This window comes from Cydia splendana, chromosome 24, assembly GCF_910591565.1.
Source record: "Cydia splendana chromosome 24, ilCydSple1.2, whole genome shotgun sequence".
In the NCBI taxonomy this organism is placed as follows: domain Eukaryota; kingdom Metazoa; phylum Arthropoda; class Insecta; order Lepidoptera; family Tortricidae; genus Cydia; species Cydia splendana.
Genome location: NC_085983.1, coordinates 6,999,987 through 7,017,415, shown reverse-complemented (window position 1 = coordinate 7,017,415; position 17,429 = coordinate 6,999,987). Strand labels below are relative to the sequence as shown.

Here is a 17,429-nt window from a genome sequence, read left to right as displayed (position 1 = left end):
TTAATGTTTATTGTTTGTTGTGTGTATGTTTAACGGGTAGCTGCAATTTCTTTGTCTACCCCGAGCATTTTTATAAACTAATTTCGGGTAGTTTAGTGGTGTTTTATTAATATCTCCGTTGACATTTGTTGGGACGTCAGTCTTTCCGTGACCACAGCTGGTGCAACTCAGCTGAAACGTCGGAATTAAAGGTAAAAACAATGAAATTATATCGCGGTAGACCCGTTTGTGTAATTAAATATGTGTACAAAACGCGAGAGTTTAAAGTGTTACGATGGTCCTGGGTTCGAATCCCAGTAAGGGCATTTATTTGTGTGATGACACAGATATTTGTTCCTGAGTCATGGCTGTTTACTATGTATCATGGTATAATAATATACTCCGCCTGGTACTCCATTCCGAGATTCGCGTATGACCTAACTGACACGCGCCTACGTCATCATGCTGTTTACAGGTTCTCAAACTTTGAAATGTGGGAGAATTTTAACCAACGGTGAAAATTATATTAACGGCATTAATTTTAAGTTATTCATGTAGAAACATAGTAAAATAAAACAAATCTAATGTATTAAATTAAACTTTATTTATCTATACAAGACAAACGTTTAAAAAACTAATTCACAGTTACACATTAATTACCAAGCTTACGACGTGAAAAGTTTGGAAAACACTGCGACTGCTGACACTGAGCGAGAAGGAAATAACAATTAACACGCGTTCGACAAGGATGACGGTCAGGGCATGAAGTTATCTAGATCCGAATTGTCAAATGTGCACAGCGCTATCCTGTGTTGCCAGTAGTATAAACAGAATTACCCGAAAGTCTGAAATTTCTTTCGTGAATCGGAAGATATTGCTAACGAGTAATTAAAAATGACGTGTTATTGTAAAATTTAAGCTAAAATACATATAAATGAAAATTATAAAATTATAAAGAAATATTTTAACTTATTAACCATAGGTATAATGTACCCATGTAACATGTTATGTTGAAATAAAGTGGCAATGTTATTGTGACGTAGGCCCGTGTCACTCTGGGAATGGAAGACCACGTTTTATTAGACCATGCTATGTATTTAAGTATTTATATATTATATATATTGTTGTCTGAGTACCACAACACAAGCCTTCTTGAGCTTACTGTGGGACTTAGTCAATCTGTGTCAAGAATGTCCTATAATAATTTTATTTATTTTACCTATGTACAGTCAGGTTTGTCTGATTTGTCAAAATTGTTTGCGATTGATATTTCATATTAGATTCGAATAAAACGTCATCTCGACTAATATTAGATTCGAGGTAACATTTCTAACAAAGCAGTTCATCTTATAGGCCAGTCAAATTAGATCCAAAATAAGCCTTGTGAGGAATTAATTCCCAGCAAGCTGAAAACCATTTTAATATCTTCATTTGGTCCTAAATGCGTATAATCCGAGTTTGCTCCATCCCAGGAGGTGTGGTTATATTTTAGGAACCTTGGGAGATACATTTTACCTTGGATTGACAAAACCACTCGATGTAGAAGGAACCACCATCAATTACAATGCCACTACCAGCAAGGTTGTTGTGGATCAGACACTGGTGAAATAAAATGTCGGATTTTAACACGATTTGACCAAAAAAAGAAATTCAAAGTGGCGGCCATTTTTTACAATATTTGACTACGAATTCATATTAAGGTACCTTTCGGATTCTCAGGTGTCAATTTTTATCATGATTCGAGCAAATTTTCCGTCGGACGTACCGTTTTAGAACTACAAGCAAAAAACTGAAAAATAGCAATTTTTTTTCCACAACTTCTGGAATGGAGCAAACCCGGGTTACACTAATTTAGTACCAAATCGTCGCTATACTTACTCAACCTCATATCTGCAACAATCATTTGATAGAAATGTCGCTTTTCTTTCATTCGGAATACGGGTGTTTTTGTCATCAAATGAGTGTTGCATTGCAGGTACGAGGTTGAGTAAGTATAGCGGCGAACTGTAGGTATTAAGATGATTTCCAGCTTGCTGGGAATTAATTCCTGGAAACAATCTAATTAGACTGGCCTATTAATGCTGGCCGTAATTTGAGTTTCTGAATGCATCATAGATGCTTAATATGACTGTGCAGCAAGGACCGGAAAACCCCTCTTTACGCTTAATCCTATCAATTCGGTAACCCAATCGATTCGGTTACCTTATCATTCGGTAACCCTATCATACTGTTACCTGATTGTAATGGTAACCTTATTGAAACGGTAACCCTAACCTTTAACCGAGTTAATCTCAAAACCCCATCGCGATAGGGTTTTTGTTAAGGGTTTTTAACAGGTTTTCATTCAGTTATGGTAACCTTTATTATCGGTTGCTTACTGGTTTGCTACATTAAAGTAGTTTTAGTGATGTGCCGTCAGAACTAAAAAAAATACTAAAAAAAATGTTTATTTTATAATATAAATAAAATTTTGTTGATTTTATTGACTTTATTTATTAAATTTATTTCATTTAATTTATTTATTTAATTTATTGAATTTATTTAAATTTTTTGAATTTATTTACTTTATTTTATTTAATTTATTTATTTAATTTATTTCATTTATTTAATTTATTGAATTAGTTTGATTTGTTATATTTGTTTAATTTATTTAATTTATTTAATTTATTTAATTTATTTAATTTATTTAATTTATTTAATTTATTTAATTTATTTAATTTATTTAATTTATTAGAGTAATAATAATTTTAATTATTAAAAACATTTAGATTACAATAGATTAAACATACAAATTATAAACTAAAATAAACCTAAGAATGAGTAAAACGAACTTAACAAATAAAATATTGCCCCCCACTCTGGTTGTCTCCCGGATCAAATGTGCCAAAAATACTGGCGGCATTACCCCGCTGAATGGCCAGTGATATTTGTTGGATAAGGAAAGAACCAGAGCGAGGGTCGCAGCCCCTATCCCTTAAGCGTCGCCCTATATCCTTAATAAAGGCTTTGGCCTCGGCACACCAAGGCCCCGCCGTCTCGACGGCAACCGGGACAAAATCGTACACCTGTTCAAGGTTCGCGTACTTGCTGTGCTTCAACCTAGCAGCAGTTATTATTAAACTTATTTAATTTATTTATTTTAATTATTTTAGTTATAATATAATAATAAGAACACACCACACAGGTAGGTATAAAGATAAACAAAGGAAAGGCAAAAAAACTTGTTTGTGCTGGAGGCTTCATCGCCCATGCCAACCTCGGTTATTTAATAATAATAAGTTGAATTTAAGTGTGCGTAAAGATTACAATCGTTTGAACTGGTCAAAAACCTCATAATGAGGTAACTGAATAGACTGGGTTTTTATTTCGGTTACCGGTAACAGAGGTTAACTCGATCTGATACGGTTACCGAATCAAAGTGTTACCTTATTAAGCGGTTACCGTTATGGTAGGGGTTTTTATAAACACCTCTAAAATAACCCTATGAAAAACCCCGGTTAAGGTAACCGGTTCCTGTCCCTGCTGTGCAGATAAATAATTTTATAAAATTACTCTCTGTGCCATGTTTAATGGATAGAATAATTAAAATTTAAATGAGATTTAAGCGGTCCATTGTCCAAGTGGAAGTATTAAAACTGGATCTGGCATGAGGGTGGGGAGAAGTGACCGAACAGGATAGTCTTATGTATCTTTCAGTTGGAGTAGCAGCGAAAGAGCTATTATTGTTTGTCCTTGTCACAGTCTCACATTTTTTTGTTCCCCACCGTTAATTTAGTATGGATCATGGTGGGCAACAAATAAATTCGACCAATCGTAGTGTCGCATTGCGTATGTTTTGTCCCTCACGGAGGCACGCGTATACCACTTCTATAGGATCCTACCTTCTATGGGTTTACCACTCAATGGTATTGTATTCTTGAGACTCTTTGAGTAAACTAGCTCAGATCATAAGATTCACACTATATATTATACGAGTAGGTGGTAAAAAGTTACTTCGGGCAAAGATGGCCGTGGTGCTAATGGTGATAATCTGATAATGATTAGTATTACTATAAAAATTTGATATAAATTTCCAGGGACGTGCATATTGATCCATGGGAACGTGGTACACCGCAGCGCGGCGAATCGTAGCGCGGCGAGCCGGCACGCGTACACCTTCCACGTGGTTGAGAGGAAGGACAACAACTACTCCGAGGACAACTGGCTACAAGAAGGAGAGAATGCCCCCTTTTTAAATGTTTACACGACATCTGAGATGCTATAATGTTATAGGTATTGCTATGACCGTTAGGGCTTGTGCACAAATCACGCGAGGTTCGACAGGGGGAGGGGGGTAACGAAAAAAATCACGATAGATCACGTCATTTCTACAGTGAACGAAACTAAGAAAAAAAACCTACCACATGAGTAGATACTTTTTCTTGGTTTCGTTAAACCATAAAGTAAATATATATAGAGTCGCCGACCCATACAAGCCTCGCTTAGTTCCACAGAAATTCAAGAGATGTCACTCAGAGCACCATTGGGCCTAAATAGATATTTGTGTCATTTGAAATCTTGCCAATTTTTAAATTAACATGTATAGTTCTAATTTATTTACTATATTACAACAAAAACCTTTTAAAACATCCATTTACACATAGTAAATCGACGCAGAAAAAAAAAAATAAATAATGGCATGAACTATTCTAAGCGCCATCTATCGCATTATTAGACAGTTAGTTTCTTGCCGTTGTAACACACTAAATAGCTCGATTGTTTGAGAAAAACTATCAATAGATGTCACTGTAGTAAATCCCATAGACCTAGTATTACATAGATGAGCTATACGCGTGCCTCCGTGAGGGACAAAACATACGCAAAGCGACAATATTAAAAACACCTTTTAACATTCCTGACAACATACCAAAAACAATCTACGTAATTTGGTCGGGTTATTTGTTGCCCACCATAAACCATACTAAATTTTTGGTGGGGAACAAACAAAAAGTGCGACTGTGACAAGGACAAGCAATAATACCGCTTTCTCTGCTACTCCTACTGAAATTTCCATAAGTGCATCTCGATCGGTCGTTTGGCCCCTCCCCCGTGTCATCTCTATATGATTGTACCTCTATGGTAAATCCTCATACTTAATGATCATGATCATAAAGTTCGACCACAGAAACTTTGCAGCGCTAGATAAAAAATAGTTTTTAAAAATCAGTATGCGACAACACCACAGAAGATGGATTAAATAGTCTTGATACTTGTGAAATTTCTACCATATTTACCGTCTATGAAAAATTTAAGCTGTGCATTTATGGTTAAATAAGTTTAATTCCAACAATATATGTCACTATTAATATGTATACATATACTAAATGTTGATAAATAATATTGAGATATTTGTGAGAATATGACATTTGGCTTCATCAAAATTATTGAGCTTTTGTAATATCCGCGACGGCCTAGCAGTAAATAGGTACAGAGGGCCAACCGCAAACACCAACGTTCGCAAATTGCGAGCATCTTTCTCTTTTACTCCCATTAAGGCGTAATTATATTGACAGAGAAATTGCCCGCAATTCGCGAACTTCGGATTTCGGAAAAACTAAATAAACCATTAAAACAATAAACATACATTCAAAATAAATTTAAGCTTTAACTAGTAGGCCACCCATGCCGTAAGCATAAGCATGGAGGTTGTGGGTTAGAGGACTTCGATCTCAAAACCCACCTCGAACCAATGGGTTTTTCGAAATGTTAGAGAAAGTTCATAAGGTAATGCCTATACCTACTAGGTGTGTTCAATTTGGTGTGAAACCTTAGTCTAAACCAATATTATAATATATTATCTATTTATGTAATATAGTCGCACCAATAAAAGTCTGCAGCGGATTTGATAGCCCACGCAGCGTAAGTGTTATTTATACGTCATAATTTCATAGAACTTTGACGTTTAAAATGACACTTGCACTGCGTGGGCTATCAAAATCGCTGCACACTTTTTACGGTCTGACTTTAGATATGGTGCAAGTATTAAAATGTTTCATTCCACTTACCCGTCATCAACTCTAAATTTTGTAAACATTGTCGTTTTTGAGCTCGAATTGCCTAGTGCTGATTTTTTACTAGTGTAAAATTATTCGTCACGCGGAAAAGTAATTCCCGCACGCCGATTTTGTAAGGTTTCACCATGTTTTTCCCGTTCATCACAAAACACAACGAATATTTACCTAAACGATTTTGACAAACACATACCATAGAGAATGACGTTTACTGACTATTGCGCTGCAAAGTTTCTGTGGTTGAACTCTATCAACATTATTAAATAATAATATAATTTTTGTTCTTAGAAACGTGATAATAATTAAAATAAATTAAACCTACATGGTACCATCACCCACACTGTTAATTGTATATTGGTGGACCTTATGCCTTTTGTATTAAGCTAATAAAGTCCACCGATGTACAATTAGCAGTGTTGCTGTTTGTACATTTATTTACTTAACCTTACGCATTGCAAAATTGTCCTCATATATACATATATTTTAGGACAGTCTTACACCTTACACTAACCGACATACTTAGTAACAAAACATTGTAAATTCTTGAGCAGTTTAAATAGCAGGGCAGGTGACAAAAACTTGCTCAAAGAAAAGAGACATCCGACACTAAAAACATATCCGTATATGTATGAGAGCAATAATACAATGTGTAAATGTAAATAGATACTTATCTTATACATATTTTATGATCATATCAAAGCCATACAAGAGGTGTGGACAAATGGGAATAGACCATTAATATATACACACACAATTAAAAAACAAATAAATGTCCTATGAGGATTTGTACCCGGGACCTCCTACTTCATAGGCAGAGCAGGGTCACTGTCACTAATGACTAGCTAGGAGGCCGTAGAAATAATATACAATTTATTTCATTATATATTTAAATTAAGTACAGACAGCGTCGTATAGTAAATAGCATCCAAAGTATTCAAATAGTTCAGTACGCCATACAAATAATATGGTGTACCGAACTATTTGAATACTTTGGATGCTACCTACTATATGACGCTGACTGTACTTATATAACAATTGACAAATCAGACTGGTAGCCACACTCTAATGGCTAATCTAGGATTAAAACTTTTTAGTGGCTGGCCATCTTTGTCAAAATATAGAGCCTCAAACCACATCAAATATTTAAGTATATTGTCATTGCCCGCCAGCATTGAACAAATTGGTTATTGGTGGGTAGACAAAATAAAGTCACTATCATGTTAAACATTGAATTTATTAATTGTATTTTATTATTTTTAAGAGAATCTTCATAGCATGTGTCTGTCCGTCGATACAGGAATCAATCTCAACCATCTTCCACTCAAAATATTTTACTTGTGGTACAGAGATGCATTGACTATTTCATCTTCACTCTCTTGTTGCATACATTGCTACTTCTAGTGGCTAGAGGCTGGGTCCTGAAATCAGAAACATATTTGTTATATATAAAATGTAATATCACACTAAAGTTAATACACAGCCACAATAAGGTGTCGCTGCGGGGCAAGCGTGGCTGGTCTTCGCATTGGAGTCTGTTTGCAAATTGATTACATACATTTGCTTACTTTCACTTGCATTAAGTGGCAAACACTAACCATTGTATATTTAGACCAAGAAAAGTCTGCAGCGATTTTGATAGCCCATGCAGTGCATGTGTTATTTAAAATAACACTAAATACTTTGGAATCTTTCGCTAATCAATATTAGCATGGGGGGTTAAAATAAAACTTGACAATAGTTATTCGTTTTACAAGGGGGCAAGCAGTTATTTAACCGCTCATGCTAATGTTGTTTCCCGAGCAAGCAGAAGATTTGAACTATGACAGTAGCGAGTGGTTCGAGAAGTAGAATCTTGAGCGTTGTGAGAATTCAAGGCACGAGGGTTAAACAAACATTGCCACCTAATGAAACACAAAATTTATCACCACGCCAACGCAGGGAAAATACCAACTATAAAATACCAAAAAAATCAAATCCACATGAACATTATAAAGAATTTATAATTCAAAATCATCATTTAAAAGTAAATTCTACCAGCTAACATAAGGAAACTGAAAAGTTAGATCGGATTACTTTGCCCCACATGTGGGAAAAATGCAATTTTCGCATTAGTATTTGAACAATCAAGAGCCTTTACCAGTTGGTGTGGTGATAAATTATTTAATTAACCTTTGTATTCAAAACAAACTTACCTGAAGTGGCAAACAGTAGACAGATTAATATGTAGATTTTAGGATTAGTAGTGTTCCGTTACTACATCGGCAATTCACGTCATCATCACGGGTCTTTCCGTCTATTGTAGACGGTTTATTCATTGCTGTTTAGACAACGGGTTTGGTGACTGTGGAGGCCGATGCGTGAGCGGCACGACCTCCCACATTTTGGGCAGAGAAAACTCATGCCACCTGAGGTTCCAGTCCTTTCTTTCTGCGACACCTTCTGCTATCTGCTATCTTAAACCAGGCTTGGTCGCATAATCTTCTCCCCTCCACTACACGCTTGCGCCATCCATCACGGTCTTTAGCTAAGGCTTCCCAGGTATGGTGGTCGATTTCAAATGCAGACATGTCTCGCTTAGCACAGTCTTTAAAGCGCCGCATCGGTCTTCCAACGTTCCTTTTAGCATACCTACGTAACTGCACCAAGCAAGACACGTCTAGGTATTATATTTACGTACTTGTACTATATTTCAAATGAAGCTATAATATAAAATTAAAAAGTTTGTATAAACAGAAACAAAGCAAAGGCATCAAACGCGATGCCGGTTCGTGACGACTTTGTGTGTGTGACAGTTTATTTTTAGTGTTGCCGTTGAAAGTTCTTTCTTGTGCCTAAATAGAGCTTTTATGATTTATTATTATACAATATTATTAGTTCAAATAAAATATGAAATTCCAAAAGACTACAAATAATATTATATAGTACTTAAATTCCAAAATAATGAAATGCCTCAGTGTCCATTTCTGCTTTTTTAAGGAACAGGATTACCCTGAAGTAGGGGACTAATTTTAAAATAGCAATAATCAGTACTTTATGCCGTTTTTGACGTTTCTGTGCACGCTGTTGTCTGTCTATACTTAAAGGTCACGTAATTAGTGATACAAACACCTGCCTTGTCGATATAAGCAAAATTAGATATATTTAGCTATTCTAATTACAACAGAAAAAGTATATAAAAACAAAAATTAAATGCTTTTGTGTAATAATTTCCGGTTTGATAGGTACGGGTACTACGGGTTTTGCCATGGTAGAAGTTGAAAAGGAACGTTATGAAAACATATATTTGTATGTATAGGTACTAAATACAATGGTACAAATCTGAGGGGCTACCGCGAAAACCGAAATTCGCAAATTGCGGGGATCTTACTCTTTTACTCCAATGAAGGCGTAATTAGAGTGACAGAGAAAAATGCCCGCAATTGACGATTTTCGGTATTGGCGGTAGCCCTACTGTTGCTTAAAAATAAAAGCAAGACGCGACGTTGCCAAACTGCTGCGAAGCGAAAGTTTGACTCGACAACGTCGCATCCTATTGTTACAATAGGGTATTTTCGAACTAGTCAAATCAGTTATTTTTTTATAGTTATTGCAATGCAACTTGTATCGTAAATTTTTAGAAGTCACGATAAAGAGTGAATTGAGCATGTATTGAGGTATTTTATCCCATTAACTCCAAAATCGTCTGAATCACACATTTTAATTTAATAACTTATGCTTTCGTGGCAAAAAGGCGGAAGGGAATAAAAAAGTTTTACTTTTAATTGCCATTTTTTTCAATGTGGGTTCTGTTGTCACTGTTGTAAGCATATGCCAATTGAAGAAAAATTTATTATTAATTCAGAACATATAATTATGTAAAAAAACAATATTGATACATTTATACGGTCATTTATATTAAGTACAGTGTACGAACGACGGCTTCATTCAATCGCGCGATGTTCAAGTAATACTATTGGGTCTCGAATAATACTCCTTTTTGCCCAATCGCGCGTTGTTCAGGTGGGTCATTTATAAGCGGGTCTCGCATAATACTCATTTATTTAAAAAGTATCAATCAGATTACTTTTTAGCACTAGTGTAAAAAGATCAAACTTTATACACGATTTGCAGCTACAAAAACTAAACTTTTTGAGCAATTGTATTAAAAAAATATAAAGAAACGCTCAAGTACCAGTGGCATGGTGGTAGGGAATGCAAATCGGTTATGACCGAAACCGAAATATTCGGTTATAACCGAATATTTTGACAAAATTTCATAACCGAATAACCGGTTACGGTTATTTTCGGTTATTTATTTATGACTTAAATTGTATGTTTTTATCATCATATGACTACAAAATCCTGCCATTTTTGGCTGTGACGCCTGTGGCTATAATTTTTGTCATTCGTGGACTTTAATAACAAAAATATACCAAATTTACTTCCCTTATTAATGAAATATTTTTATTGAATATTGTATCACGTTCAAGGTCATATTTTACTTTTACTGTATTTGGTGTGTTTTATTAAAAAACGAAGACTTTTACTCACATTCCCTAATACTGTAGGTACTAAAACAAAGATTTTTGTATTTTTTTAATTACTTCATTGTAAATTTATAATTTTTCGTCTAAAATAACCGTAACCGATTATAACCGATATTCGGTTATTTTTCGGGCATAACCGTAACCGAAACCGGTTATGAAGTTTGGCCGGTTATTGCATTCCCTACATGGTGGCAAATACACGGACTTTCGCTAGTAGTAATGTCTAATCCTTTTGCCATGCACCAATGGTAGCATGCGCAAAATTATTATGACAGGTATTTATTTTCAGCCGGTTTAAATAGTTTCGGCAAGACTTATGTAGCTTCTAATATATAAATATTATCATCACCACAGTATCGTTTTCCGAAATTATTTTATGGTTATACCGTTTGGCTACGCTATTTCTCTGTACCCTGCCTCTCCCTTCCCTCCCTGTACTCCTTAAGTGCCCTAACTCTCTTTACTCCTACTGAAAGATTCATAAGACTATCCTGTTTCCTTCCACCACTCATGCCTGATCCAGTTTTAAACTAGATTCATGATTTATTAAATTCACTATAAAGCGACATCTGTTGATTATTCCTAATCGTTGGCAACGGCATATGTCTACTAACTTTCAATGAAGATGTATAGATGTCGTTAGGAGTTCTATGATTTGGATGTGACACAGCGCCATCTCGTGTCCATGATAGGCAATAGCGCATTTTCAGTGACGCCATCTGGTAACGATGCGCTTTTAGGCGGTCGCATTTTTAATGTATGGGATGGCGGCGTCTGTATATATGTAGTCTGTGGTTAAACATAAATCTTCACTCTGCACTTCAAAATAGCGAGTCTATTTAACGAAAATAGAAAAATAAACAAGATTTTCTATATACAATACTATTTCTCTTAACATTAGGTCGAATGTTTTGTTCCATTCCTTTCTTAAAAAAGGAATGGAACAAAACGTTTGTATTAACAAATACAAAATGGCAGCTTTTTTCTCACGCCTCTGTGAAAGAAGAGGTGGTTCATGTATTTTGCTTAAAAATGAATTAGATTATAAAACATTAAATATTTGCGATCAAATTTCACAAAACTATATATTTGAATGTTGTGGGATACAGATAGAGCAGATGGGACTGATTGTTATCTGTATATACAGAACTCCCTCCTCGAATGTACTGGCATTCTTAGAAAAACTAAATTATCTGCTTTCTAAAATAAATAAAAAACAAAGCAAAATTATCTTGTGTGGAGACTGGAACATTAACATACTCAAAACTGATAAGATAAGCCAAGAATTAATTAGCATTTTGGAAGCCAATAATTTTAAAATTCATACCGCTACACCGACGCGACAATCGTCGTGTATAGACCTCGTTGCCAGCAACATAGCGCAGGTATTGAGCCGAAATGACCATTTAGGTTTGTCAGATCATAATACAGGACAGTTTATCTCATTTGATCTAGGGAGACTAAAATATCTTAGGAACTGGTACGAACATAGACGAGACTTTAGTGCGGAAAATACACAGAAATTTATCAATGCTATACATTCTCTGTCTTTTCATAATTTATATACTAATAATGAGATAAATGCAGCGTTCAGTGAGTTCCATGATTTACTAATTCTCTTTTTTGAATTATGTTTTCCGAAAATTAAAGTGAGAATTACTCAAAAGACTAAAAACTCGCCTTGGATAACGAAAGGGATACGGAAATGTTGCAAGCAAAAGCGCTGTCTCTATCTCTCTTACAGAAAATCAACTGCAAGTGATAAGCCACTTCGTAAAAGTATTTACATTAACTACTCAAAAACATTACGACGTTGCATTAATAAAGCCCAACGTATGGTCAACAAAAAGACAATTAAAACTGCTAGAAACAAATGTAGAGCAACTTGGTCAGTAATTCATCGGAATATTAACACCAAGGGATTTGTAAAACAGCTAGACCAAGTATACAACAATGGAAAACTCATAGATGATCCCCTAGAACTAGCGGAAGCATTTAATAACTTCTTTATAGATCTTACTTGTACAATTAACACGACTACAGCGCCTCTACATAGTTCTCATAAATACAACCAAATAAACTCTATGTTTTTAACCCCCGTATCCGAAAATGAGGTGTTAAACATTATATTTTCACTTAATAACACAAATTCGGTTGGATATGACTTTATAAGCACCAAATTATTAAAATTATGCGCCCAGAAGTTAGCTATTCCTCTGACGTATCTAATTAATCTCTCTATCACCACAGGTATATTTCCGGATCGTCTTAAATACTCGATAGTTAAGCCAATATACAAAAAAGGTAAGGCTCTAGACATGAATAACTATAGACCTATCACTCTTATCCCAATAATTTCAAAGGTGTTCGAAAAAGTGATTGCTAAGAGATTATATGATTTTCTACAAAAAAACAAACTACTAAGCACGGATCAATTCGGATTTCAGTCAGGTAAATCGACGTCTCTGGCTAGTTTTTCCTTAGTTAAATATGTTACTGAGTGCCTTGATCGTAAAGAGCCTGTTATAGCATTATTTTTAGATATGTCTAAGGCATTCGATTTTGTAAATCATAAAACGCTTCTCAATAAAATTTACGATTATGGCATTAGAGGGAAAGCCCATGACTGGCTTACTAGCTACCTAAGTGATAGGAGACAGTGTACAGAAGTATCTAAAGTAATTAATGACGAAAAAGTATGTGTCATGTCAGAATATAAACTTAATCGACGAGGAGTTCCGCAAGGAAGCATTTTAGGACCATTATTGTTTCTTTTATATATTAATGACCTTCCCGATGTAACAACACACAAATGTATATTATTTGCTGATGACACGACTTTATTGTTTAAATGTACGAACGTTGATACCTTTGAAAATGAAATAAATGAAACTATTAGAGCCATAGTAAATTGGCTGAATATACATGATCTTAAAATTAATATTGGTAAAACCAAAGCTGTACAATTTAGAACAAATAAGAGCCATGTATTATCTTTAAATCTAATGTATAATAATACTAAAGTAGACATGGTTAACTCGACTGTCTTTTTGGGATTAACTCTTGACGAACACTGTAACTGGAAGAAACATATTGACCTTGTATGCACTAAAGTGAACCGATTTGTGTACGCACTCAAACGGCTAAAACAAATCGCATCCCTAGACACAGCTTTAAACGCCTATCATAGCTACGTGTCATCTGTGTTACGATATGGCGTTATAATCTGGGGTAACTGTGTTGATATTGATAGAGCATTCAAAGCCCAAAAAAAGTGCATTAGAGCATTAGGCGGTATTGGTACAAGAGAATCGTGCAAGCCCTTATTCAAAAAACTTAAAATTCTGCCATTGGCATGTGTATACATAGCAGAAATATGCATTTTTGTAAAAAAACATTACCAATACTTTACCTTTATAGCTCAAGTAAATCCAAATGCTAGAGCTAATCGGTTAAACAAACTTCTCGGTACAAAAAGCAATTTGGCTCTTTATCGAAATAATGTCGATGGGATGACATACATAATATATAATAAACTGCCACAATACTTAAGAGACATGCCACTTATTAAATTTAGAAAAGAAATTATAATATTTTTAAACGAGCACATATTTTATAGCATTAAGGAATATTTAAACTTAGATTTTTATTAATATTGTGACATTTTATTTATTATTAATTATTGTTATTCTTATTTAATGTTATTGTAATTGATTATGTAATTTATTGTAATATAATGTAAATAGGTTTTAAAATATTTTGCATGCCTACTAGTATAAGGTATTGACATTATCTGGACATAATACAATTGACTCTACCAACTTATCTGTACATAATGTTAAGCAAAATAAACGCATTTCATTTCATTTCATTTCATTTCATTTCAATGAAAAAATTTCAAAAAAATACACGTGTGGTTGTGTGGGGAGAGGGGGTAGCCAAAAACCTCACCAAATATCACCAAGGGGGAGGAGGGGTCAAAAAGTAGCCGAAAACACCTCGCGTGATTTGTGCACAACCCCTTAAGACGAAAGGGAACGAGGTCAGCTTTTCCATACCAATTTAGTATCCAGTTTCATCTCTGGACAATTGGACATTCACATTAGGTACAGAGATTATGTTAATAAAAATTGATGCATTCGAGTATTAACCCTTTCATTTGAATTTAACGTAAATAAAAGATATTTCGACACTCAGAAAAAAACGTAGGAATATTTCGACACTCTCAAGGGAATCAAACTAGATAGGGTACTTCCCGTTGACCTAGAACTACGAAATGGCAAGTAATATTGTCTTACAGTACAAATACAGGGGAAAACCAGAAAACTGAAATTTATAAACAAAAATGTATTAATTTTCTACGGAACCCTCGGCGGGCGAGTCCGACTTGCACCTGGTTTAATCAAATAATTTAAATAAAGTCAAACGAAGGAGCAGAGCTTTGGGTAAAAACATAAGATTCATTTAATATTAATAATAAAATAAGTTTACATAGGTATTACAACTTTATTATATGTGTATATTTGTATATAAGGTTAGGATAACGTACCGATAGCTTTATAACTAACACATAAAACATATGTGACATTATCTATGAAAAGTAGTGTCCGACCGAAGGTTCGGTTTCGGCCAGTTTCGGCCAAAAAATCATGTTTCGGCTGTAGTTTCGGTTTCGGCCAAAAAACGGCCGAACCTTTCGGCCGGGCCGAAACTTACGAAATGGTACTTCAAATCAGACAAAGACCAAAAGTTGGGCAATAAGTAGGCTACGCTCAACTAGTGCCGCGAAGTTGATTTTCTCAATAGTTAATATTTTGCGAGGCTGAACAGCCGACTATTGATTAAAACGAAGAAAAAACCCTTAAAAGTGTCCCAGTACAGTTTTTCATACGAGTGCTCGACCTTAGCCTCACTTTTTACCTCGATTTACCATTTTTTTGTGTTCCACATGTCCTCTACTTCAGCTTAGCCTTTGGCCTCGCTGGGCCATGCTCGGCCTGCGGTCTCGCTTTTTAATACAATGGACATTGGTTGGAGTCTGTGCTCAACTACTTATCCTGCAGCCTGAAACACGGCTTTGACTTCGCATGAAAATTCGCCTCACTGACGCACTTCGGACTTTTAGGCCCAGGTTAAGATCGGTACCCGGCCTTTCAATATTGTCAACAAAAAATTTCGCGCTCGCTACGCTCGCGTTTTTGGTTCATTCTTGGTTGACCCTGTATCTACATGTTAGCATACGCAGTGTAACTGGTGCAAATGTTATTTATACGTCATAATTACATAGAAGTTTTGTTGTTTAAAATAACACTTGCACTGCGTGTGTTATCAAAATCGTTGCAGAATTATCTTGGTCTAACTCTAGTAATTTTCTTAAAAAACTGCTTAAGTATCATCAATTTCAAGGACATTGGGTGTTGACAACCCCATAATATGAGTGTAAAAGCGGTTTTAGGAAATTTTTTCAACGATTTTAACAAGTCTACAAAAGTTTCGGTTTCGGTTTCGGTTTCGGCCGAAACTAGAACCAAAGCCGAACATTCGGTTTCGGTTTCGGTTTCGGCAAAAAAACATGTTTCGGTCGGACACTAATGAAAAGGGACCTTATTGTCGATGGCACTTACGCCATTATTAACGATGCTCTGATATAAATACAATGCCGCGCGACGCTGTGCGGCGTAAGCGCCATCGACATAAGGTCCAAGCCTCGGAACCGGTTTTTTCTTCATACAAAAAATACCGGTATTAATTACGTTCTTTTTCGTTCTTTGGTTTATTATTTCATTTTAATAGGACAATCTAATAATACGAAGTTGTTACCTAAATACATGATTCAGTCCTACGTAAAGAGCATAAAATAGTTAAAAATATTGGCCTATCTCGGGGTTTAGAAAAAAACCGGTTCCTAGCCCTGATTCCCTTTTCATAGATAATGCCCTATATAACTATTGATGTAAAAAAAAGAAGTTTATAAACTGAAATAGATATCATACCTACACTAAAAAAAGTGACCAAGTCCACCGTGTTGCCACCACCTCCCGCCTTGGCCACTTTTTCTTTGGTGTATCTATGATATCTAGTTCATTTTATAATTTATATTCTTATAAAATAATGTTTATGTAGGTTCTTTATTTAATAACATAATAAAAACACTAAAAACTTATAAATACAAATTTTGTAGGTTTAAGTTTAGGATATTTATACTTACCTATGTTAGCCTGTTATGAAGTTTACGTGTACCTGGGTTAGGTAGGCCTTTGTTGCCTAAAAATAAACAGATTTTGATATATTTTCTTTGTAAAATGCGCCCCAAGCCTTATGCAGGCGTTTCGCTTTGTTTTATCGAAGCTCGCTGGTGAAGCCGCAAACTGTACGTACGTACAAAGGGGCTGTCCATAAATTACGTCATCGATTTTTGACGATTTTTGACCCCCCCCCCCCCCTATAATCATCCAAAAATCATGCTTCAAATGACCCCATTTCCTCCTACTTCATGCTACCGTCATCCGATGTCCAGACCCCCCCCCCCCCCTAATTTGAAATGACGTAATTTATGAATAGCCCCAAAGTAGCGTTTCTTTTATTTTTTGTCATTTATATATTGTTACCTTTTTTGCCACTTTTGTGTTATTTCTACTCAGAATCACGTCTTTCGATCCTAATGGGATAAAAAAATGTCCCAGAGTTTTTATCCTATTGCGTTACCATTTCCCCATATACTTTGTATGGCGGTAACAAAAAGGAAAGTTTGAAAAATGTATGGAAATTTTAGGACACTTTTTTTCTCCTATAAGGATGAATAGGGCTCACGATCCTGACTAGAAATAACACAAACGTGGCAAAAAAGGTCACAATATATAAAAATGGCAAAAAT

The 17,429-nt window shown here is 35.2% G+C and overlaps 1 protein-coding gene across 1 annotated transcript in view; it reads left to right on the top strand.

Moving 5' to 3' along the window:
• Positions 1 to 4,409, top strand: part of LOC134802174 (phytanoyl-CoA dioxygenase domain-containing protein 1-like) — a 30,660-nt gene extending 26,251 nt beyond the window's left edge. The window contains exon 6 of the mRNA XM_063774767.1: positions 4,056 to 4,409. Within this exon, the coding sequence (XP_063630837.1) occupies positions 4,056 to 4,243 (188 nt within the window). The 3' untranslated portion in view covers positions 4,244 to 4,409. The remainder of the gene's footprint in view (positions 1 to 4,055) is intronic.
• Positions 4,410 to 17,429: the final 13,020 nt, after the last annotated feature.